We start from the raw sequence: 26540 nt of genomic DNA, 5'->3' as shown, positions 1-26540 counted from the left end.
GATTGAGAAGCAAGTAGCTTTCAGTGCAGAAGTACCTTGATGAGGAGAAACTAGGAGGTACTAGATGTTCCCTTAATCTGGCAGAAAAAGTCCAAATAAAAACAACTGGAGACAAGCCAGATGTGTTTAAGTAAGGAGCAAGCCACCCCCTCTCTTGGTGACTTCCAACTGAGAGGACGTTGAAGGAAATACTATTTGAGCTCATGCACAAATTGTGCTTTAGGAATATGTTCATGTCTGTACTTAGAAGGGCTAAGCGGGTGAAATATGTTAGCTTACTATGCATGGGAATAATGTGATAACCTAACATTTCCTTCCAACACTCTGAATTTTAAATTCTTCTATGATGGTTACCTTTTCTGTCTTGTTATATTATAGCACTTCATCATCATCTTCACAGTAGTTTTCTTCCCAAAATAGCCAGTTAACCCTTAACACCCAAGCCCAGATCTCCTTATTTCTTGTGAATCTCTTTTCCTGCAAATGTTTTCCATCCCTGCAATGTTCTTACTGCTGATCTCTGAAGTCTTTTCAGTTCTTCAGTGGCTGTTTTCTGGTTTTATATTTTTCAGGCAAGGTGACCTGCGCCACATGGTGACACGAGGACATTGGATAATATTACACAAGTGCTGCACCTCAGCTGCTCCCACTGACATCTATTGGATCATTGGTAAGTCAGGCTCTATATACTGTAAGTGTTTATGTTTCAGAGAGGTGTTGTAGGAAAAATAGTCAGGCTATACTGAAAGAAACAAGAATTTTAATGTTTAGTTCAAAATGACCTGTTCCAAGTTCACCTCACATTTTCTTTGCTGTTCGTCTACTCAATTTGTTAGTGCTCAGTATAAAATAGAAACAACAGATCTGCTTTTTCTTCTATATTTCATGCAATTATGCTGATTTAAATTCTGCAATTAAGCAGTTGGAGGTGGAACATTCCTGAAAGATTCTGCAAATTCTAGCAGGATTTTTTAAAGGCAGAAGTGCAAATCAGTATCCAAAAATAAATTTAGACTCTTGGATTAAAAATTACCTTCCTGTGTTGTTTCTAGGACACGTAAAATTTCTCTGACACTTGTGTTTGCCAGCAGAGGAGCCCATTAAATACATGACTGGTATAAATGAACCTCTTTGCTTGGGTGGGGAAGACAATGACAGGGAAGATGACTCTTATTAAAGGTAAGACACAATTTAAGTAATTCGGTCTTTTGTTAAAATGTTTTTATGCAAAGCAAGGTTTCTTCATGTGAGCATCTTCCTATATGCTTATTTTGAAAAAGTGTTTCACCAGCGGTGATAACGACCATCAAAACATAAATTATATTGCTAAGAACTTAGAGATTTATGGTCTTGTGATGGAAATGGCCTTTTTATATAACTACTTATTTTCAAGAAGTAATTATCACGGCACACCCAGAGTGAACCTGTGTTGCTGTAAATGCTGAAAGGTATACAGCAGTGGAATGCATACCTTGATGGTGATTTAATAGCCTTGGTGTCACTTCGGCATTCAGTTGAGTTGTACTAAAGTGTTTATGTAGTTTTAGTTTGAGTCATTAGAATAGACTCTGTACAATACAAGGCCAATACTAAACAGTTGCAATCTGTCATGGTTCACTTTTAGGCTTCAGCATTATCTTTAGGTGGAAATTTTCTTCTTTTGATTTCTTCTGCTTTTTGAAGATGTACTTATTCTGTGCATTGCACGATATGGTATGTAGTTGCAGTTGTAGAACCATGCATTTCTACAAGAGGTTTTAATAAGTGATTTTTTTCAAAATGTTTGGAAGTTGATACTTGAATACACATGAAGATTTCTGGATACTGCTCTGAAGTATTTAAACCTTCTGAGTATAGATTTTGAGCTGTAAAATTCATGAAAACAGGCTCTTCAATGGGAATTACTTTTGTAAGATTCTAGTTGTCAAACCACTGATAATATGAGAACTGTATTTTGGTGTTTCCCCATCAGACTATGCCAGAACTAAAAATCCAGAGGTGCAGAGAGATGAAAAATAATCTGACAAATTCACAGTTTATGATATACTTTGAGATCTCACTGGACACTGTAGTAATAGAGGGAAGGCCTCTCAACCAGTAGTTATTTACAGTCATCCTGATGAATTTCTAATGGGGACCATTTTTGACTTGTAGACTGCGCCTCCTATAGACATTGACCTCCACACAGGTTAGAAGGAAGCTCCAGGATATAAACAACAGTAGCTTTCAAGTAATTCAAAACTTGAATAGGTTAATTCAATAGTTTTGGAAATTTAATGCAATATTGCCAGTTAACAGCGTGCTGCTTTAGGAAAAGACGATGTTGCCCCTTCTGAACTTATCCCTATAGAAGAGTTATATATCTTTTGAAACAGAAGAGTCAATGCTTTTTTGAGAGCATACACATAGATATTTTCTTTTATCATCATCTATTGTTCTAAAGAACCATTGCTTACAATATCCATAACTGCTCAGATAAAGAAAGAAGACACTACCCAAATCAGTTGGGAGTGGATTTTTCTAAAGTTTTCCAAAGCTTTGGGCAGTCATTGGATTCATTAATATGGGATATTCCAAAATTCCTTGCAAATTTCTTCCAGAGCCTTATTATTCATTATTTTCTCTGTGTGTGTATATATATATATATATATATATTTATTTTTTACAACTCCATTAAAAATTACTGTCACTAAGGGAAAAAAAAATCTGTGCAATTTAAGCTTACAATGTTACTGAATTATGGAATGTTTGATTTGTAATTGATTTTTTAAAAAAGTTTGCAAACCTATTGAGTGAATGTTGATGAATAGCATACTCAGAAATAAAGAATAGCTTGTAAGAAATAGAAATCAGGTATGCACATGTCATAGCAGTCGCATAGGTATGCATTTCTGATTTGTTGACCACTGTTCAGCCAAATTTGATAACACCAGTGGAGAATTACATTATGAGGTTTGCCAAGGACTCTAAGACTAAGATTTGTGCCAGGGAGTCTTTTTGTGTTAATTGTGTGTTCCTTCCTACTGCTTTTCTAAATAGAATTTTCCTGGGGAGAAAAAAAAATAAAATAAAAAAAAAAGCATGCTTCTTCAAATGTTAATTTCCTCTAAAAGATTATTTCCTCTGCTTCAGGAAGTTGGCATGCAGCAAACCACTTCTAAATCAAGCTGCAAGCCGGTACTGTAAAAAAACAAAGAGTTTATTGGTACCAGACATTTGTAAATAAGTAATTGACACTCATGCTATAACAATAAGCAAGTCCAAAAAAAACAGGGAGCTGCCAGAATAAACAAGTTTGCACTGAGCTCCATCCAATGCTGTATATCCATCAGGGTCAGTCCCATCAGTGGTGGTCAAAATAATAGCTCTGGAACCAGCTGGAGTTCTGCAACGCAGCAGCCCTCTCCTGTTTTTGTCTGTTTCTTCCCTCTCTGCAGTTTTCTAGTAGGATTCCTAGGCATGGGCAGGCTCCTAGCTATAGCAATGTTGTCTGAACAGTGGTTCAGAGGGTTGGTGACAAATTCGAAACCTCTGGAATCACTGGGATTTGGATACGCAGAGAACCAAGGTGAGACGTGTGCTGCTGCCTGGGGCACAGTGGCTCAAGGCTTGGGATTTTGAGGGAACAGAATCACTCACCGGGGCCTCTGGGACAGTGCCTAGGGGAAAAGGCTCAGGAGCAGTGCAGGACGTGTTTGTCCTTCCTCCATTCTTGAAGATTGCATGGGGATATGGTGAAAACATGGCTTTTACAATAGCATTTAATTAATTTTAGAGGCAGAGTCCCCTTCTGCCCACATTTCAGGCTTTTGGTTGGCTCTCTCCAGTCCACCCTCCCCACCACCATTTTCTGTGCTTTCTCCTTACCTCCTGCACTTGTGCCTTCAACAGGTCTCTGAAAAGCTGGCAGAACCATGAGAGGGGCCACAGCAGACCTTTGCAATTTTTCAGCAAATGGTAATAATTATGCTAAAGTTAAAAGTTAAATGTCATGTAAGAATGCGTGTAGGGTCTGCGTTGAACCACAGGCACTCTTTGGTAGCCATGGATGTGTTAAAAATGTATTAGATAATGGAGCACCTGAGCATAAAGGTTCTGTTCAACAGAGAGTGAAATGTTATAACCTAAATAGGTGATACTGTCTACATAGCTCTTTTAGAAAGGAAATTTTTGAAAGTTAGAGGATGGATCTCAAGGCTCCTAAAAGCCTTGGCTTGGTGTACCTGCTATATGATGAGTTTCTGTTGGCCTTGACCTTCAAGATACTTTTTAAAAGTATTGTTCCTAGAAGGAAAGACAATTGGAAGGGATGAAAAAAAAATTTATTTGATAAAATTTAACTTTCTGATTGGGGGTGAGGATGCAGATCTCTGAAGCGAAAACAGAAAGGGCTGGCAGGTTGTTGACAAGGAAAAGTTCAGGAATGTCTCTTCTTACCCTCCAGGTCTCGGTCCAAGAAGGGTCATGTGTCATGTGTCTTGTTCTTGTCTTTTCTGCTTTTTGTGCCAATTTAAAAAAAAAAAAAAGGCAGAAAACAAAGAAGATATATAGAAGATATATGGAATTCCAGTGAATTGTATTTTGGTGTAAGATCGGTGTATGCTGTTGAAAGTAAGTGCATAAATCTATTTTAATTACTTGCATTTAAAAAAAAATTTAAAATCATAAATACTATAGGTTTCAAACAACACAAGACAAAGCAAATAGTACAGTAATAGATACACGCCCACGTATATACTGTAAATCAAATATATGCTGCTAGACAGTAGAAAGCCATTATTTTTTGAAAGTTAGTTTTTCCAAAGAGATGTTGCATTGCTGAGGCTATTCTAGGCTAATAGGAAGAGTATTTTAATTGTTCAGCAATAATCGCTTCAGTATTTGTGTCATGACAGCAGATTTCTGAAATGTTACTGAGCCAAAGTCACTCTTAATTCCTTTGATGAGTGAACCAGTGAGTGAGAGCAATTATCCCCAAATTTAGCTGTTCTTTTATTCTTAAACTGATGTATAGTTCCCCAAAATATTAACTGAATAGCTTCTAAACACTTCAAACTTCAGCCTTGCGAAACTGCTTGCATGCTATTCAGTTCAGCTATGTTGCTCAGTATTTGTGGTGTGCGAAGAACTGTCTGTGCCTATTGTTTTTGTTCCCAGATTAAATCTCTGAAGGCTTTGGCAGTTTCAAACTCTGTTGAAGTCATTGGGATCTGAAGATGCTCACAACTTTATAACCCTTTTAACAAACAACACCATAATAATAATAATAATTTTCAAAGGACTACCCACCAAATACTGTAAGTAACAGTAGCAAAACCTTTTCATTTTGTACAAACACCAGTGCTTCTGGGAGACCATTCCATTCTCCAAATGTACATATGTTTGAGCAAAGGGTTCCCAGAAACAAGTAACAAGAATATTGAGACCATTGCTCAATAACCACGGTTTTTATTTTGCAATAGTTATTGAGATCTGCAGGGGTTTTCCTGGGCTCAAAACTTGGCTGTTTTTAGTAGCAATATTTTCAGCTGTGTCATATGAATTGTTTCGTTTTATTAGAGCTGAATGCTGTTATCTGCCATTTTGGAATTGCTAGCTATATATCTTGGAGCAATGTATTTGTATGCTGTACAAATAGCAAAAACCTATAGCAAAATGCTGTGTAATTTGAATGTTAGCTGTACCCTCTGTGAGTCTCTCGGGTTTGTATCACTATCTAGGGAATGTATCTGAGCACCTTTGTTATTTAGCCTGATTGATTGTACATTATGCATCCAGATGCATTACTTTCAAAACTTATTCTTGCATGTTTAGGTAGAAATTCTGTCTCAAGAGATATATTTTTTTTTCATATAGATAGTTGCCACTTAAGCCAGTTTTGTGGAAATGACACATGGAGATTTTAAGATGACCTTCATGTGTTTTACCAAAACCTAGCCTACATAGTGTTTTGAGACACGAGTATGATCAGATGCTTTTTCTTGTACAGCTAAAGTATATATGCTTTTTTCCAACAGGTTTGCATAGCCTTCCAGAAAGAACTACTCTTCTTAAGCAGCAGGTAAGGAAAAGAATGTGGGTAAAAGATTTGGGGAAGAACAGGAAAGGACATTTAATATATTTAATCTTATTATACATTTTTCTACATTAAAGTCAACAGGCTGCAAATATATTCTGCTACAAAGCTTTTTGTAAGAAATATCTCTATAAGAAAATACATCTCATTAAACATTTCCTGTAAATAAATTATCCGAAATAACTACGGTTTGTAAGAAGAAAAGGGAGGGGGCTAGGCCAATGATAAGAAGAGATAAAAATTGCTGAGAGCCCATTTCTGCAACCCCCCCTGCTCAAGCTGGGTTACATTTTCTTTTACATGTCATCACAATTAAGGCAGTAGAGCTCCTCTGCTGAGGATGTGCTGTCAGTGTAAACAACACTTGCAGAATTGGTTCCTGTATTTTTTGAATATTTGAAATGATGCTATTTCTAAGCCTTATTCCTGCGAGAAAAACTCCTCTGAAATAAACAGAGTTAAATGGGTAGGACTGTGAGATTAAAGTCTGACTGAGACTATTAAAAACAGAAGGAACTATCTCAGAGCAGTCCCTCTAGGCCAATAAAAACTAACTCCAGTAGGGAAAGAGGCTTGTGAACTACTCTTATTTATACTCTTATAAAAGATAAAGGTAACGTAGCTGAGGTCTGTGTTCTAATTAGGAAATCTGAGTCGGGGTGTATAAAAGCTATAGCTTTAAAACAACCACTGATAGAGACATGTCAGTGGAAAAGGTGTCTAAAGTATGGGTGACATGGTCTTAAAACTACATACTGGTGTCCTTGCTTTCAGAACTGATTAAACAGAAAGATCTCTTGTGTTATAAAACATGACAGTTGGTAATTTTAAACAGCTAATTACGGTTTAGCATTAGGTCAGTTATAGAATTGGACTTTTTTAAAAAAATTAGTCTCTTTACCCATGTCTATACAAAGGAATACTTGCAAATAAGTAAAATTAAAAATAAAAAAAAAAATGTTTGAAAAGACCTGTGATAGAAATCAAACGATGTAGACTGTCCTTTTTTAACCAGTACACAAACAATGTAGAGTTGTTAGCTGTTTCCACAGTCCATGTACTTCCATCACTCCTGGCAGAACAGTCCAGACTGAGAAAAGATCAAGTTCAGGTTGGATACACACAAGACTGGTGTGCTGCGACATCCCATGATGCTTAACAAGTCACTGTGGTCATACCATCTTCTTGCAGCCTCTTCTGCCGGAGAGAAGGTGCTCACAAGAGCCAACTCTTTTTAATTTTCTACCTCTAAGAAACAAATCCATTTATGCTTCTGCAGAGTGCAACCAGATTGAGCACTAATAGCAAACTGTAGCCCATTGCTACTATTAAAATGTAAAACTTTGAGTTTATAGCACTATGGGCTAAATCCCCCAACAAGTGCCTATATTGTCTGTCACAACAGCAACAGTGGCACAATTTTATAGCTCTTAATGTTATGTACTTCAACACTCTGCTGTCTCTTTTGGAAATGTCTATAATGCAAGTATGTTTAGGCAAAGAAAGTATATTTAGGACTAACGAGCAACTGCCTGTATATAATTCTGGATTCAGCATGCACGTATTTGCTTCATCTGTTCAGTCCAATGTATACTAGCAGTAAACCGAGACAAATACAAGCGATTAAGTACCATACTATGACATTGAACTACATAAAGCATTTCAGTTTACCTAAATATACGAAATAAAACCCTGTTTAAAGGCCTCTGATTAGAGAAATTGCTGCTGTCTTGGAATCGCAAGATGGCAAGTTTTCACCTCTTTTGCGAGGGCCTGCAAAATTTCGCACTCTTGTAGCACTCTTGTCCTGCAGGAGCACTTTGCTGAAGTGTCAGCCCTGAATGACGAGAGTGTATGGACATTCAAGTAACTGTATTTCCCTCTCTCACACCTGCAATGTGTATTTTAGTGACCAATAATGTGTTGACAGACAAGCCTTCCTGGAATGCACTGCTTCCTATATGTACAATGTATACAATTTATTTAGCAGGCACTGTGATGCTGGAAAACCACTGTAGCCCATATACTGAACCCCAGAACATCATGGGACAACACAGCAAGGTAAGTGGCATTAATTTCCACCGTACTTGTTTGCATACTAGCATTTCCACAACCTGTAGGAGTTATTTACAGAAGAACTGCACACTGGGAAATCTCCAGCTGCTCTTGCGTTTACCGCCAGCTCAAAAGAAATGCATTTGTGACTTCTTTCTACTCCTATCCTAACTGTTGCTTAAGCCACTCCTCTTTCACGTGCAGTCCTTGTTTCCCACCATGCTGTAACGCATTACATACATAAAACCACAGTCACTTAATGCTATCTTCCCAGTCCTCACTCAGATTTTCTGACATACGTGAAGTCGTGATTTAGAAGAGGAGGTCGCGTCTTTCCATACTTTGCAAGACAGCCCCTTGGCACAGTCACATCGTTGGAAAATCTCCAGTCCATGGGAGCCTTTCTTGCGCTGTTTGGTGCACACCTCCCCCTGATGCAACACAGGCTTGCAAATTTTGGTCCAGAAATGGCGAGCACAGCAGTGTCCCTCAATACAGTCTGACGACCGTAGGCAGGGATCGCCTTCATGTCCTATAAAGAGTAAGCAAACTATTTTACCTCAGGGGAAAATGTGAAAATACAGGTTCAGTGCAGACTGATGCAAATGAAGCTCAGAAAAAGGAGAGATGATATTTCCATCTGTGACTATTTGAAGGACGTAAACACAAGGGAAGAGATGAATTAGGAAGGTTCAGGAGGGTAATTGGTGCAAACTGTCCCAAGACTTAGGAAGGAGACTACAGGTTTGTAAGCACAATGACAAGTGCTTAATTACATGACTGTTATAAGAGGAGGATGTGTACAGTCTTGCACAACTGAAAAATGAATTTTCAGTCCCCTCTGATACAGAGAAGACGGCAGATGCTATTTCAATCACAGGAATTGTTGGTTGATGTTACATCACTTCTTGAGTTGTGCTCTGAATTCTCACGATAGAGATTCATGACCTGGGAAATTACTGTGTGTTGCTGCTTTGCATTGCTGTACTTAAACAGCAATAACAGGATTCCTAACAAAACAGCGTAGTGCAAATGTGCTCTTACCTTTTATGTGTGACAGCTTGGACTGTGGCCTCCCTAAGTTTTGCCATCCCAAATCCTTGCTAGCATAATGACCATTCTTCTTGTTGCGGGACCCATCTAGAGCAGGGATGTGAGGCGTAAGGATGCTTTCAGTTACAGGTACGCAAATACCTGTGAGGAAAAGTCAGTCAGTCATAGATTTCAACAGGAGGAAAAGCAGCTGAGGAACATACTTGGACCAGGATTGGGACTGGAACCGTGAAAGCGAGGGGGTGCTGGGCTCAGCTTCAGCAACTCTCAGCTCTAATTACGGCTCTGTCACTGATCCCTGGCCCCTAATTTCATCACAGCAGCGCTTCACTCACTGTCACAGTCTTGCTGTCACACTGGCTTTATGGTCTGAGCATCTGGAGACTGCCTTGGAGACATCTCTCTCCGATCTCAAGAGGAGAGTATGGGAATGTAAACAGTACGGTTAGAACCCCCCCAGGGAAAGTATTTCTAGGATTCCTTGGGTCTCTTCTGCTTCCTTAAAAATATGGGTTCTTTGCAGTTTTCCGGCAAATCAAGCCACATTGAATGTAGCACTTGAAAAGATGCTGTGATTTTTGTCAGTGGCTTCATCATCTGGGGGTTTCCCCAGCCCAAAGGAGGAAAAAGTCTGCTTGTACACAAGCCTTAAACGTAAAAATACCATTACAGATAATGAAGTGGAGAAAAGGTTTAAAGATACATTAAAAATACATTCATATATTCCTTGCAATGGAGGATATTAGAGTAGTGGAAATGGTAACTGTGGCTTCATGCATGGGCATGCTTCAGGGAGGGGGAGAAAGGGGAAAGAGGCAGGGGAGATTGAACAGCCAGCCTCTAGCCTGGCACAACTTTTGAATTTCAACTCATGCTGTACTGTCACAGCTGTCCCTCTTTTCCCTTCTTGCCTCTCTTCCCTTCCCCTTCCAAGCTAGGCACCATCTGGTTCTGCATTGATATGACAACCATGAATCCAGTTGGTCTAATTTTACTCTTTAATGGTCTATATTTCTCTTGGCTAGTTCTGCATAAAACTTCCCCTTTCCAACCACACAATGGATATGTAGTTATAAAATTGAGTCACAGATTAGACTGGTTTTCTATGAAGTTTTGAAAATTAGATCTTGCACTTCTCTAGAATTAGAAGAGAAAGAAGATCATTCAACATCTTTTCTAAGCCAAAAGAAAAAGACAAGTAAAGCTTATAGCTGATGTTATTTTCAGCTTCAGTAAAAATACTGAATAAAATCCCTTCAGTAAAAGGGATTTTATTTTGATTTAGGAAAGAAACTGGAGTTACCCAGAAACAAATACTTCTGCTGAGAACATTTGGAAATCTATTTTCAGTAGATACTATCAAAATGCTGATCTTACAGAGGGAAAAGAAGAAATGACCAAAGAAGTACCATTGTTGCAGCGATTCCCAGGGCAGCACATTCCATCTCTGTGGCAACGCTTCTTCTTCCTCCGGCATATCACGCATGCAGATGTTGCTTGATGAGGACTGTGACAGTACCGCCCAACTTCACATTCCTTATCGTTGGTGCAAGGATAGGCCTGGTGGGTAAAACGAAAAGTGAAGCAGTGTACAAGGTATGTATATAGTCCATTTCCAAATAAAATAAATAAAAATGAAGAAACCTGCAAGTGAGATACCATTCGCTTCGACTAGGAGATGCAGGTAGGGACACTTTACAGCAATCCTTAAGCTCAAGCTGCTGGTAGAACTGTATAACAACCTCAAGAATTACAAAAATACAACCAGATCCCTTGGTGGTTTCTTCTTTTCTTGCCTCAAACATATGTTGGCACAAGAGAACGTGTAGTTCTGTGGGTTCCAAGTTCTCAGGCCTCTGATTCATAGACAAGAACTTAAAACTCTACGGTGAAGAAAAAACAGAGCCAGAAAACTTGTCTCAGTCGCTGGAAGTCCTGATACACACTCTGCAACAGGTAACATTTGAATTTGAGTCTTAATTCCATGAAGGAATTTTGCTTTGACAGGTGTCAGGTAGGATAGTAAGAAGTCCACTGTTCTTACAGTCAGTGTCCACACCACATTGGTACAAACTCCTTTGCAGTTGCACCATCCGCACTGACCCACACCATTTGGAAGAAAACAAATATCTCTATTCAGCATTTCACTTTGATAACCTTTACTTCATGTATGTGCTTAGTATACTCCTTAAACCTGCCAACTGTTAGACAACATCCCAAAAGTATACAGCACAGCATATATTATACAGCACAAAATCTCCTGCACATATAATTCCATGAAAGCAGAGAGACGTATAAATTTTTCCCATTTTCATCAAAAACAACATTATCTTACAGGAAAACTGCCTCCTAAACGGAGGGTGAGAAGGTACTATACTCTCCTATAAAAAGAGAGAAGGGCGAGTTTATTCCTACAAAAGGAAAAGACACGATGCTTTAAGGACACATAATGACACCATCACATTCCAGGATCCCTTCTGCTGACTCCCACACAGCTACAAACTATGCTCACTGTCTGCATCTAATTTTACTGCCTATTAAATTAATCATAGATTTTTTCCATTCCTCAAAATTATACTTGAGGAATTTGTTTAGATAAAAAGATGAGAATAAATTTTGGGCACTTTCTGGAAAATGATGTTTACACTTCCTCAACTAATTTTCTCCAGTGTTTTAAATGAATCAAAGTGTTGCTTTTATTGTTTTAAAAATGACTCCTGCAATTATTTGTTCAACACAAACAAAAAGCTCAATTGACTAATTTTCAATGTAGAATGATTACTTTTAAAATATTTTTAATCAAGACTTGATTATATTGTTCTCAGGGAAGACAAACATGGGGGCTGTTGAGAATTTGCTGTGAAAACTATTCTTTACATGGAGAACTACCTTTTTCTCTGTCTTTGTGCCATTCTCTTGAGAACTGGAGAAGAAAGAGGTCTGATAATAAAAACATGCAAGATTTTCTAGCTGGGTGGACCCATGCCATTTTCCATGTGATTTCATTAGTTGTTTTCTTTTTCAAAATTTATTTTACAGTAACAAAAGAGCTGGCTGGATATTTCCAGAGTGCTGCTGCTCTGTTACTCTGAATATATGCATCTTTGAAGAGCGAATCTAGAGTGCAGCTGTTTGGAGTAACTAGATGTATGCATAATAAGGCTTTCTCCCTTAGGAATAAGCATTTCCTCTCAAGTTCACCCTCATTCATCAAAGAAGGTCAGATCTTTTAGCTAGGAGTAGTGATAAGAGACAAATGCAAATGCTCACCTGCATGGTACACTCAAGGTGTAAGTGGGTTCTACCTATTCTAGCAAAGCAGACCTAGATAAAATGCTCTCCCCTCAATCTTATCAGTCCTTCCTCTCGGTTTTCCAGCAAGAAATAATTAACTAAAAATTATGATATAGCTAAAGTAAGACCTTACTAAACTAAGTAACTGAAAATGCAGAAAAGTAATTTTGCATAGATCTGTGCATGGTTTTACTGAGTTTGGAAAATACTAAAACTGCTAGCAGGGTGAAATGCAAATAAAAAACAGATGAACTAGCTAAAACCTGGAGATGAAGGCATTTTAGACCCTTGTCTGTCATCAAGACCTTCATAACCGCATCTTTTTTCCAATATGGGCATGTGGTATACACCTGCAACTTGTCAGCAAGAAGCCTACTTGCAGTTTTCTTTTGGTTCCTCAAATAACTTTAAAAAAAAAGAGTTCCCTGATTCTGAATGGTGCTAATGAATGCTCTTGCATACCATATCTAGTGTCTGTTTTACTTTTGGCTTTTAGGATGACTGACATTTAAAAGATATTTAAGATACATGCCTGATTGCCAACTCTCAACTTGATCTTTAAGAATGGTAAAAGTAACAAAAGGCAATTTTGACATTAAAAATTTCCAAGAGAAGTGACATAACTCAGCCTTTAGTCCCACTCTAAAGCCCTGTCCTAAACCGAGATGACATTTCTGAAATTAAAAATAAGCCAAAGCATTCACCTACCAAAGGCCAATGACTGCAACACATCCACAAATCATTTTGTGTTACATGAAGCTCGGACAACAACTGGCAAGTCCATTCAAAACCCCAAAAGACCAGCTGCCAGCCAGCTCTGTGAAAAGCCTCCTTGCAAATGCCTGATGCCATCAGTTGCCTTGATCTTTCTTCCAAAACCACCATCCATTTGATATCTTAGCTATCAATCACTGGGAGCTTGAAACAAAAATGTCTACATAGCCTTGTCTCCTAGTCACTAGACATTCATTGGAATAACTCCTGCCTCCCGCAAAGTTATTTCTCTGTCTTCACAGTGCTCAGTATTAAAACACAAAAATAAAATAATATAGTATGTACATAGCCTTGGCTAACATGAGGGAAAGAAAAATGTGTTCATAATTGTCCCATTGCCAGCAGTAGCTGAGCATCTAAGTATAAATATGTATATATATTTTAAGATACAGGATAAAGAAAAAATATTTGTAAAAACATACATACTAACAATAGACCATGCATGAGTCAAAGTTTTCAGAAACTCTTACACCACAGTGCCTAAAACACAGTCTTTACGTTTAGAGAATAGCAGAGAACATTTCCTATATACAATGCGAAGACACAAATCAGTCCCAGATGGAGAGAGAAAAAGCAAGCTGTAAACCAGCTCTACTTCCACAGCAATGATAACTAATTCTACAAGGCACTTCATCCCTTCACATTCTTCAGCTATACATATCATTTTCTGGTCGTAAATCTCTATCCACTAAACACGGCTTTGATATTATGGGAAACCAGATGAAACTGAGATAAAATATGTGGCACTCCCTGAAGCTGCATTTAAACAATCTTACTTAATTTTTTTTTTAGCCCAGACTACATGCAATCAGGTCACTCATAGCATGGTATAACCTAGATTTGCCTGTGATAGCATCACATTTTCAGATTGTTTTCTGATGAAGGGCGTTGTTTGCTGAGATGTTTTCTCCTCAAACATTCCAATTAGTTTTGTATCCTCCTATAAAATATACTGTTGGATATCTGTCCAAAATGCACAGCAAAGATGTACTGGATTTTTTTTTCTTTATGTTGGGGGTTTCAGGCTAGGTATTTAAATGGGTGCCACTCTTTCTGAGCCAGGATGTCCCTTACATCAGTCCACCAAGACAAACTTTTACCAACTAAGTTATAGCAACACATAAACATTAACCTTTTCTATTTTGAGACAGAGGAAATCTCCATTCCTGTCCTTCCTGAGTTTGTATTCAAAATGCCAAGACCACATGATAGAAATATTCAAGGAAAATGATGCAGTTTATAAAGGGGGAAGTTTTTTTTTTTTTGGTTTTGTTTTTTTTTCTTTCCTCCAGAGTTGAAAAAGTCCTTCCAGAACTACTACTGAGGCTCTTCCTTTTGTATTAAATTCACAGTGAGGCTGAGGAAGCAAGTGACTATCTAGTGTCCATGACTAAGTGGCTAATACCATGCCTTCAATTTGAGGAGTGTACAGGAGTGAGGTTTATTTCTACTTTCATCTTCCCCTTTTGCCAGAGGAGATCTAACTTAGCACCTTTTCTGAGCTAACTTGCAATGAGGCTTTCTTGATATTTTTGCTGGAGTCATTTACTATCCCGCACATTTTATGTGGTCACCCTGAACCACAGAGCTTCACCACAAGCTGGAATAACACTGAGTGGTGGGGCCGTTGTGCTGTGGAGTCAGTCAGCCTGAGTCTCTCTGTCTGGTACTATAAAACGTAATGCAGAAGCACTCCAGCGGAAGAATAAGACAGATGCTGTAATGTGCTGAAGGGTGAGTGAATAGTCTGATGGCAGGCACACGTTATAGAGCTGTGGGAGATAAGGGCTTGAGTTTCAGCTTGGCCTCCAGCAAATATTTGAAGACAGTATTCCCGGCCAGTGTCTTAGTCACCAGGCTCTCATTTGCTCATATTTTGATGTCTCATTTGTTTTTATGCTGAAGCTACTCCACGCTGTACTAGCAAACTATGTCAGAGAAAAGTAAGAAGAGCAACTGGCATTTTTACCTAAGCTGTGTCATCACTTACCCAGCACAAGTAGTCCTAGACACCGCTGGCTTCAGACCCACCTCCAACACTGAGAGGAGCTGTACCTAAATAAGTGGTTTAGTGTAACAGATACCAGTACAGACTCCCCCAAAAGCAGTTAAAGCTTTTTCTTTTTTTTAAACACATCATAAAGTCCTAGTGCAGAGTCAGTCCTGGCAGATGATCATGGCTACTACCACTCCCAGCAGAAGAAACAGCAAGAAGGTTATTCATTACCCTTTTACCGTGGATCCTGAGCAGTACTCGAGAACCTTAGTCTCATGTACCACATAAATGACAAGATCACTCTGGTTACCACACCAGACACTTGGCCAGATTCTCTCTAACAAACATCCCACATTGGTTACTGGGAACTGACCTGAAGAACTGGAGAAAAGCCTCTGTCAGCAGTACAGCTGGAAAGTAAGAGTGCTGCGGAGCTACCGGGTCAAGCCTTCATTGCACTCAACCAGCAAAGAGGCAGTAGCTGTTGTGAAGGTGAGACAAAGGGCACCAGGAAATGGATACATACGTTATCCTAGGAATAACCCTGGTTCCTAGGTACCAGCGTAGTAGCAATCACATTTAGGCAACTACTCACAGGCTTGTACATCCCCTGTAATCCCTAGTTATTAATACCCTACACGAACACCCGTACCGTTAGGTTATGCTATCACATCCAGCAGAAATATTTTTCTGCTGTCAAAAGACCTTTTTTTTTTCCATATCACCTATATTCACATCGTGTCTGTGAGCTTACCACAAATGAATTGGTACTGCAACTCAGTCTATTCCTCACTTGTTCCTTAAGAAGAAAAGGTTATTTTCCTTATTTCAATTAATTACATACGTTTATAAAATTTAAAACAATGGCTGTTAAAGAAGCGGAAGCTGACCTCTCTACAGCCAGTGTGTTAACTGGATGATCACATAATTTATTGATCATGAACTGAACTGTAGGTGAGAGAACAGGGTTTCCGCCCTCCACATAAGACCCGAACAATAGATCTCGTTGGTCTCTACTCTCAGGACTATGCATATTGCTCAATATTCCACAGCCATCAGGCACGATGAAGCAACCAACCGGCTCAATCATGCTGAGCGCCTCCCCTCTTGTCCTGCTCTGGACAGGGCAGAACTCTTTCTGAGCAAGGACTTTGTTCTCATAGAGCAAACGCATGAAATAGCCACAGGGGTGCCAGGTCTGCTTTTGCTTTTCTCTCTCTCTCTCTGAGAATTAATCCAAAGTAAAAGCATGCCAACAAATTAGGAAATGCAAACATATGCTTTCACCAAATAGCCCGATGTCAAGAATAATTACAAAGAATACAAATCACTGTTTGACTCCTTGGGTTAGGCTTGATCCTGAGCAGAGATCTCAAAATTGTTTTGTTTTTTAGCAGATCAGAATTGATGGGACAGTTGCATGCAACACGTGGCCTGTAGAGCTAGATGAATACATTGCACAATGGATTTGTCCCAGTCACCTCTTTGGAGAGGGAACGAAGATCCTCTCTGTGCAAGGCAATGAAAAGACCTAATGGGCTCTCACAGGACACAAACCTTTGTAACAATGGAAATAAGAGATCTTCGCTCAGAACCACATAAATTGGATAAAACAAAATTGAAAAAAATAAAGCACAAAACAAAACAAGAAAAACCTCCTCCCATAGCTTTTTTCCTGCAAGGCGACTGAACTCTTTCTGATAGCTTCTCAAATGTATTCAGACAAATCCATGTCTAACAGACATACTTCGCCTCGCTTTCTCCTAGCTGTGAAGCAAGCATGTAAATTAAGATGTGGATGGGAAACGACCGTCATTTACTACTATTTTGTTTTTAATCCCAAATGAGAAAAGAGCTTATCAGCAGCCATCTGGAGCAGTGCAGTTTTCCCACAGCACTGCTGATGTTGCTGTTTTCTATTCTTAGCTCAACACAAGCATAGATGATAGCGAGGGACCTCACTGTGCACAAGCAGAAAGCCACGGTTAATTTATCCCATGGAGGAAATCACGCTGTGCTCTCAGACAGCTCCAGACATGGATCCTGTCTCAGACTGATCTCATCAGAAACTCTCAACTCTCAGTGACTGCTGTGGCACAGACCATTCCTGAAAGCAAAACTCACAGTAGTTGCAGTGAAACAGATTTACTCCATTCAGTTGCCATGACAAGCTTAACGATTCATTTTTTTTCCCCAAGCCTCTTTCTTGTTCAAACATCTCTGACCCACTTCTCTGCCAGACCCAGAGAGAAAAGCACCATCTTCTGCCTCTAGATTAAGCACAGACACTTTCTTCTAGCAATAACTTATTTTTAACTCTTCAGCTTAAAACAATACTGCTGTTTATGAGGTCTGATTCAGTTTGACATAGTGCTACATCACGGATGTGTACGTTGCAGCCTCCAAAGATCATTCCTTCAAACTGTGTGGCTAATGGCCCCAGAAGCCTGCATTATTAAGACAATAAATATTCGTGTTTGAAAGTAATACTCAATCCACTGCTAGACCACCAGGGGAAGAACATTTCTAAAACATGCAGTAGTCCAGCTCTCACAATTTGCTAGAGCCAAAGAAAACTGAGATCTTAACAACCAAAAAACAAACTTCACTGAGGGCTCTCTGAACCGGCAAGGCTGTAGGACTCATGCGGGTCCTGACTCAGGCTTTCCTCATCCCAACAAAATGTCATGGAAAACAACCTCCTGCTCGGCAAGCAACAGGGACTTGCACGGGGAGATGTGCTTAGGGAGGAAGCGTGTAGCTACAGTACCTGGGGAAAGAAGAGTCAAACACCTTAAAATAAATATGGGAGCTGTGTTGCCCTATTGTGCACACAGCTCTCCAGCACAAACGGTACCTCTTCCAGTGTGGCCGGAAGACCTCCAAAGACCTTTTATCTAATGAAGTCTCAATCGTACTGTGATCTGATGCGATCTCCCAGCCATATGGTGGTCTACTAGCGTTTTTGGTCTACAGCACAACCTCTTATTCAACAGCTCACAATTCAACACCTGTTCTTACAGGCGTTCTACAGGTCTTCTACCTCTGTTTTGTGTCCTGCTGGGAAGAGGTAAATGGGGTGTCTCTTTAAAGCTGGCCTTGCCTTCAGAAGGACATACAGAGAAGCTAAACTAGAAGACTGTAGCGCTGAACTGAATTACTCTAGAGTCACAGAGGTGCAAAGTTAAAGTGGCTCATTTGAATGCCTGGATAAATACTGCTATTTGAATTGTATTGGCCTTAATTTAGTGTGTTCTACATGAGCTGTGAAAGTATAAACTCATAGGTTTAAGACACTTAAACTAATACACCTTAAAGTTTATTCAACTTGATGCTCCTTCGATTCCCCATCTAGATAAAACCTGGAATGAGCTCTATTTTCAAATGACTTAAAGGCCAGCACACTATGCCCAAAACATATTCAGATATATATTTTTTATACCACAAAACAGCATAAAACTACCGCCAGGATGCAGCATATATATCATAGTTCCCAAGGCAGCACAGCTATGAGTCTTTCAGTTCTATCACACCTTTAAGGTAAGTCACCAGCCTCAGACTCATATTGGTGTCACTTTGCTGAATCCTCCCATTTCAAAGGAAACGTACCATGTTTCCTGCACTATGCATGCAGGTGCTCAAGTTTCTCCTCCCTCCCTTGCATCACAACCATAGGACTACACAGCAATGCTTCCATCTCAACTTTTGGAGAGACCAGGAACCTCCTACACCGCAAACAGAAATCTTGAGTTTGAAGGAGACCTCCTGTTCCATAAAACTGGTACCTTACAAAAGATGACTAAAAAGGTTCAAAAGCTTGGGGAAGAGTCAGTTTGGCCCTACATTTCAGGGGTTTTGTCTCAGTGTATGTGGTTCATATTGCCTGGTAAACTACCAGCAACAGCACTACAACAGACAGCATCAAAACAACGTTAGGTAATCTTTGAAGCCAACAATGTAGTGCTAAATCAATGTGACAGGAAGCCTCTAGGTCTTGATTTTATGTCATTTTCGACTGCATCACCAAAGACTGCTCAAAGAATAAAGGTTTGTTAACACGCACTTTGTTCTATGTCCAGCCTTCTCAGCAGACTGTTCTTGTCCTTTTATCTCTGCGTTTTCCCCACCCCTTTTCTAATGGTTTTGCTTTTTAGTTTTGTCTCTAATTGGCTATTTATCATCTGTTCCAGAGTAGGATTCTTCTGGCTTTTTGATCAGCATGTTTACTGCTATGGATGAACAGTAGGTTGCCAAAAACAGTTTTCCCTCGGGATCTATTAACTCTAGAAGTATGGGTTATTTTATTCATCTAAGAATATTGCCCAGATGGAAGCAGCTAGCAGATCCTGTAACACAGAAAGCACCAGGCACTAAACTGCAGGTAGATACTCAGATATTATGACTGGGAGTAGAATAACATTGCTGGGAACTGGCAGCAAGTCACTGTTCAAACACCTGCATCTGAATGTCCCCAAATTGTGATACACCTTCAAGGTGGAGCTTTTATTGGGAACCATCCCTGCAAACGTGCATTCAGCAAGAAAGATGAAACGACAGCTTTACTTTCCAAAGTACAGCTACTGAGGAAATAAACTTCTTTTGCTCTTAAACATTCACAAAATCTAGGAAAAGCAAGGGGGAAACCCTGTCATATCGAAGTCAGTGCAAAAATTCCATTTGTCTGCTCCAGAGCCTGGAGAGAGAATGCTTCCAAGTTATAACCATTTGTGCAGTGTCTGCAGTCCTCATCCTGGAAATGACTCCTAGGTATTCCTTGCAGAATACACTTTGCACTGCAGAATACACAGCATTTAAGACACTAGTTTTCAAAATGCAGTTTCTCTGGCCCTCCTGTTTAAAAGGACAGCCCTGAAGAAAACAAGAGTTCATGTCAGCTGGAGAGACAGCCAGAAGCAGTATGTCTGAGAAGGATGAACCGCAGTCTCCACCTCAGCAGACCGCTGACTGCAATCTAACATTGTTACTGAATGTCAGCATCATTGTTCGCTCTGTGATGGTCATTTATGTGGGAACACATGGCTCATATGCCTCTCGTTCAGTCCCTGGTTCTTTCTCTACAAATCAGAAACCACCACAGTCATCTGAGATTCAAAACACCTTCACTGCCTCTTCTTACTCTACACAAGCCCCTCTCCAATGTGATAGCCGTGACCGCTCCATTGCCAGGGGAACTGAGAGGGACCAAGCCCTGAATCTCAAACTCCAAAGTACCTACAGCAAATAGAAGTCGGACATGGGAAGTCAGCCAGCCCAGCTTTAATATCAGAACAAAAAAACAACGCTGGGCATCTTCACCGGCTCCCTCTCACCAGTATTGAGCATGGCAGAATTCAAAGACTTGGCCACAAAAGTTCACAGGTTTTAAGGGGAAAAAAAGAAGAAGAAGAAGAAGAAGAAGAAGAAGAAGGATGATGTTTCTTCAGATCTTACATTTGGTCTGCATAAGACTGAGAAACAGGAGGAACCTATAATGCAACCTGGCTTTCCCCATCACAATAACAGGAAAAATTACAATACAGGAGCCGCAGCTCCTCATCCTGACTCATTCCAGCATCAGTTGTGGTTGTACCAGGGCCAGCAGTGCTCATCCACTGGGACAACCTGAAGAACAGCCATCCCGGGGAAGGGATGGGGCACAGCCCCTGAGGACACAGGCACCCCCTGTCGAGTGGTGAGTCTTGGGTTGCTTCCTGTTCGGCTGGCTCCTCAGCAACAGTGAAAAGGAAAAAATGTAATGCTAGGCTATTAAGGCAAATTATCACACTTGACACAAAGGAGACCAAAGATGGCAGAAAAGGAAAGGACCCTTATAGTGTCATTAAAAAGTCATCATGCTCTCATTATATGATTAAGTTAGAGGGGCCTACTCGACGACTTCAGCCTGTGGTAAAAATCGTAGCAATCAAGGTTTCAACACTATTTACCCTTTTTTTTTCTCCTTTTCTTTTAAAATGCTCCTAGTTAATTTTGCACAAACAAGAAAGCATGAACAACACAGCAAGGCAAGAATAACTTGTGAGTAAAACCAGATGAACACTAACATATTTACATAGTGTAATGACTTCACTATTAATTCAAACAAACCCAGGCCCCAATTCTCAGAAGAGAGAGCTCAGCACATGCAGTCCAGGAGGCAAGAACAGGGTGGCTTCAGACTACATTTATGTCTGCAGCCCCTGAGTTAGTAGGGGCTGCTCTTGGTTTCAGTCTGCAATAGCCACCGAGGGACCATCTTTCATTCCAGACATTGCACTCTTGACTACGCCCTCTTCTCGCTCTTACGGGCCCCTTTCCATTTTCAGACAAGACTTCTCTCAGCACTAGGGACCATAACACAAAGGGGGTGGGGCAAAAATGTGGAAATCCCTTAGGGTCATAGGCATGCGATAAAAAAAGGAAAAAAAAAGTAGACTCAGGTTCTGTATCTGCAGGGTATGGGGGTGCAGAATAGTGGCAGTCATTTCTTGATAAAGGTACCAAAAAAAAGTCCAGAGAAACAGGATTAATCCTATGCAGTTTATAGATCAAGTCAAAAAGGACACTGTGCTATTCTAGTAGTGATCAGCACACAATTACCTAGGATTCTGGCATATAGCATTGAATTAACTATAGGTCTAGCCCCCATCCTCAGAATAAGCTGACTCTGCAGCTAAGACTGCTATTTGTCCTCTTCCCTGCTACATTTTGCCATATTTTCTGGACTTATGTTTTCAAGCACTCTCTTCTAGTCTGAAAATAATATTCTTTATGTGGAGTTATGGAATCTCTTCTTTGTTCCTAGATGTCTTGGATGTTAATCAACATAAAGTCATTAAAAAGTTTAATCCCCTATGCTTGGCACAACATCAGACTGCGAGCAGTTTCTTTGTAACAGTCTTTGGAATAAATATCCATTAAAGATTTGTTTTTTCCTTATACTGGTCACCCACATTTTATAGTGGGTGGCCCTTTCATTTATCCCCTTACTATATTTCTATTTCTGAAGCTAAGCCAGATGCAGCAACCTGATCCGATTTTTCAGTTCACACAAGTTTATTGTAATGAAAAGTTCCACGTATATCTGAAACTTGTTAGGAAAGCCAAAGAAACAGGAACCATGGCAAAACTGCACCACCTTCGTGACAACTTTTATTCTGCATGAGTTGGATTCTCCAAGGTAGTGCATGCTTCACTGGCAAGCATTTTTGCATTTAGATGCCCCAGAGTGCAAACAAAAGAGTCAAGCCATTCCTGAACTACTCTTGTTGGGATTATTTGCATTACAGCCATGCCCAGAGGCAGTGTCTAGGTGCTGTGCTTCCCCATAATTCTGTATGGTCAGCTTTTCAACTGCTAGGTAGTCTGCATAAGCAAGACCAAACAAGGGCAGAAAAAACATTAAGGTTTTTGGTTGGTTGGTTGGTTTTGTTGGCTTTTCTTCTTCTTTTTTTTTTTTCTTTTACACAGATGGAAACAGTAGAGGTGATTAAATGGCTCAGCTATGCCAAGGCCACATAAGAAGTCAACTATACACAAATAATTTTTTTCCAGCCCCCACCCAATTAACTGCAAGATTCTTTCCTTTTTCTGAACTTGTACCCTTCCTTTCAGATGTGCAAATTAGAAGTGATTCTGTACCTTTGACAATTACCGCTTTTATAAGGGGATACAAATACAAATCAAGGCAACCACATTTACCAACCAAGTATGAAAAAATAAATTCCTACTTTCAAGTCTTAGCCACAATGTGTATTCTACATAAATAAATTGATTACCTAAAGCATATTTTACAGTTGAACATATTCAACCAGTTTAAAAACTGCCGTACATTTCTTAGAGCATGGATATGTGCACAACTTGCCTTAAGTTCCATGCTGAAATGAACTGTTGACCATGGCTATGTGATTGTGGCAAAGGAAGATTTCCTTACTCACTTCTTGCTAGAGTGTTTGCTGGAAGATATAAAGGAGATGTGATTTACTATTTCCCTTGTGCTACACATGTCACTACAGCAAAAATAAAATAATAATAATTAATAATGTTGTAATTTTTCAGATAGAAGTATTTATAACTGAGTCCTGGGTAGTTCAACTAGCAGCAATGGAACTTCAGCATTCAAATGCTGAATGCTATTTATCTGTTTATGCTTGTGAGAATATATGCATATTTGTAATAGCTAACTATACACAGAGCATGATTCACCTCTTAGGCAATGGATTATTTCCCTTGTTACATTGCAAGGAGGCAAAAAAGCAGACGAGACTGACAAGAACGAAAAGTACTTCATCACTGAAAAGTAATGAAGTAATGCTAGATGGCTTTCCCTGGTCATGGGAAGGGTATTTTTCCCACGTCAAGCAACTCCGTTCCATTTTCCTGCTCTTCAAATTCTCCAGAAGACAGGGCTGCACAGAATAGTTCACACCTGAAACAAGCAAGACGGCACAGTTCCATGGCAGGGCACCCTCTGCTGTGCCATGTCCTTAGCACTGTGCTCTGACGAGCTCTCAGGCTTGAAGATTTCTCCCCCCCCCTGCACCGTACTGGCAGTTCTGCTGGTGGTGGTTGCGCACCCACCCTGCTGGAAGAGCTGCAGAACCCACCAGGCAGCTCTTCACATTTGCAGGAGTCCAAATTCACCTGTTTATGTGTTTTGTGAAAAACAAACAATCAAACAGAAAACGTGACCTTGCAGGTAGACCACTCAGTTCTGAAACAGACACAGTTCCCTCTGGCTTTACAAGATTTTCCAAGTAGGAAAATCAGCCCATCGTACTAATGTAACGGAGCTGTTGAAATGCTAGAGCATCTTCTAAATCAGGCGCTTTAATTCTGCAGCTTAGCATTTTGAATCCTGTCCAGATGAGCATGAGTAGAAAAGCCCATCCCTGGAAACACTGAAATTGCCATTTTCATTGCTGTTGGTAGTATCAGTGGCACCAAAGGTATCAGCTTCTACTGCATCCTGCTTTACAAGTACCAATTCTCCATATTCAGAGTGTGGATGCAAAAGCTAAAGGAAGCAGGAATAACTCCCTCTGTCCCAGGGGAAGGAACTGCTGCTGCAGAATCCCAGTTCCCACAACGGGAAGCTGCTGCTCTGAACACTCCTGCAAATCCCTTTCCAGTGTCTGGACTCTCAGAGGCCTTGCTGGAGTTATGTTGTTACATTTTTTTAGACCTATATGGGCAGACTATATTGCAAGCACCGGTTTTATTCCTGAAAACCTGTACTTGTCCCTTTGGTGCACTGTTCTCATTTTAATCAACATTCTCTGGACCTGGCCCAGAGGCAAGACAGTGCTCTACCTTATTAACCTTAAAAGGTTAAGCATTAAAATCCATACAATGGAGAGAGGTGCTTTGTCACTAAACAGAAATCATTTTCATCATCATAATTAAAATGGTCAGTCAGAATTCTTGGTTTGAGGGTGTCGGGCTATCTTGCTGAGCTGCCACGGAGTATACGAATCGATATGCATGAATTACTTTAAACTCAGCATATGTTGTAGATAGCATATAGCGTGCATATCAAGATTTGATATAATTTAAATATCTTTAACCAGGTTTACTCAATGGAAGAGATCTTTTTCTCTGTTAAACCAATGCAATCATGCTGAAATCTACAGCTTGAATGTATACATCAGCATTGGGATCACTGATAGCAGTGTAGATACTGAGAGCAGCCCTTCAGTAAGCCCCATCATACAAGTACTGCTCATCAGTTAGGCTTTCGCATGCTGCAGGATATTAACTGAACATGAAAATGCTACCACGTTACTGCTACGGCATTTTTCTAGAACATTTTGAGAGAACATAAACACTCTGTTCCAAAACACCCCTTTACAAATATTTTCTCATTTTCCCCCATCTTATATTGACAAGATTTACCATGTTTGATCGTGGGATCTGGAAAAACAAAGGAAGAAGCACACAGTAATGCAGTTAGCCCATTTTTCTTTAGATACAGGAGAAAGCCTGTCTGCACACACCCCTTCAAAACCATTAGCTTCAATATTTCTCTCCTGTATTTTCATGTCCTAGTTATACAACCTAGTGAAGAGCGATTGAAAGCACTGACAAACGTCGGCATTAGCAGCAGTGCTACGATCAGTCACACCCAGAAAACCAGCAGTTTGTAGAGTAATGGCCAGAAGAGAATGCGCGCTAGGAGAAAAATAAAAAAATATCCCCCCCCAGTGCCTCTTCCAGCTATTTACACAGACCTTTGCCGACCTTCTTTCCTTGTTTCTTTTCAGCGCCAGCTTCTTTTTACTTATGGTTAAACCACAGTTGTTTACTGTATACCAAAATATTCGAGTTAATTATCTTAAAATCTTCAAGTCAAAGTACATATGGTTTGGAAATGAGGGTCTGTCTTAGGCCTGTCTTTCATGTAAATACGCGCACACACACGCGTCGGGATGGAAAATGCCTGCATGTTACAGATTTGCCGAGGAACGTGCAGTAGTACCCTTATCATCCTTATCGGGTGTAACTCAAGAAAGGCTTTTGAAAAGTTCAAAAGAAAAGCAGCAAATTATTGTTTTAATGAGGCTCCATTAGGCAGAACTCTGTTCATGCCTCACCCAGATCATTGTTTTCATTAGCACGCTACATGAATAACAGCAAAGCTATTTGTACGGCGCTCGCTGCTCGGGTGCAGGCTCCCACTCTTTCTAAAAGAAGCCCTCGCTTTCTTTTAGATGTACAATCCAGCACTGCTGTTATCTGCTCTGGGAGAAAAAAAGAAAAAAAAAACTAATGCAAATTAATGGAAATTTTGTGGCTGGCCAACAAAGGGGCTTTCCCAGCCAAAATCAGAACAAAGGTTTTAATTTACTAAGTAAATCAAAAGCTAGAAGGCATAATCTTGCAATCTCTTCCGAATGTGAGCAGTCCTTGCTGTCATATGTAATCTCATGGTTTTGCCAGGCTTCACAATGGATTTACCCATTAAAGACTTCACACATGAGTTAAGATGTGAAGAGCAGATCATAAATACATGGCAGCACAAAAATATTATGCAATGTAGATGTGTTAGTTGAAAGCATTCACTTCTAAGTCGGAGCAACTTGGAAAAACTCTCGAAAAAATGCAAACAAACAGTCTGTTTTGTTCACAGAAAAGCTCAGGCTATGTGCGTCAATTTTTCTGAAACCCCACATCCACTCATCTGTGCATGGAGCAATGTCATGGTCTGACAATGCCTTCAAAAAGTCCATTTTGTACTTCCGAAATGAAACCCTTTCAAAGCTTAAATAATCTGCTTTTGTAGACTAACCAAGCTCA

At 39.9% G+C, this 26540-nt stretch overlaps 1 protein-coding gene and 1 long non-coding RNA gene across 10 annotated transcripts in view; one reads left to right on the top strand and one right to left on the bottom strand.

Moving 5' to 3' along the window:
- Positions 1–6061, top strand: part of LOC308194598 — a 137499-nt gene extending 131438 nt beyond the window's left edge. For 3 of the 8 annotated variants that reach the window (XR_013950708.1, XR_013950709.1, XR_013950714.1), the window contains exons 2-5: positions 573–691; positions 1053–1179; positions 3438–3568; positions 3892–5971. This is a non-coding gene — a long non-coding RNA (uncharacterized lncRNA). Of the gene's footprint in view, positions 1–572; positions 692–1052; positions 1180–3437; positions 3569–3891; positions 5972–6017 lie in introns of those variants that run through there. The other 5 variants (XR_013950707.1, XR_013950711.1, XR_013950712.1 and 2 more) reach the window with 5 other exon arrangements.
- A 46-nt stretch (positions 6062–6107) lies between these two features.
- The window catches only part of DKK2 (dickkopf WNT signaling pathway inhibitor 2), a 45487-nt gene continuing 25054 nt past the window's right edge, over positions 6108–26540 (bottom strand). For both annotated transcript variants that reach the window (XM_080590697.1, XM_080590698.1), the window contains exons 2-4: positions 10594–10744; positions 9176–9325; positions 6108–8663 (exon numbers count right to left, since the gene is read on the bottom strand). In XM_080590697.1, the coding sequence (XP_080446823.1) occupies positions 8413–8663; positions 9176–9325; positions 10594–10744 (552 nt within the window). In that variant the 3' untranslated portion in view covers positions 6108–8412. The remainder of the gene's footprint in view (positions 8664–9175; positions 9326–10593; positions 10745–26540) is intronic.

This window comes from Anser brachyrhynchus (assembly GCF_964034855.1).
Source record: "Anser brachyrhynchus genome assembly, chromosome: 4".
Lineage (NCBI taxonomy): Eukaryota > Metazoa > Chordata > Aves > Anseriformes > Anatidae > Anser > Anser brachyrhynchus.
Note: the sequence above shows the minus strand (reverse complement) of the source record. Positions and strands in the feature narration are given on the sequence as shown.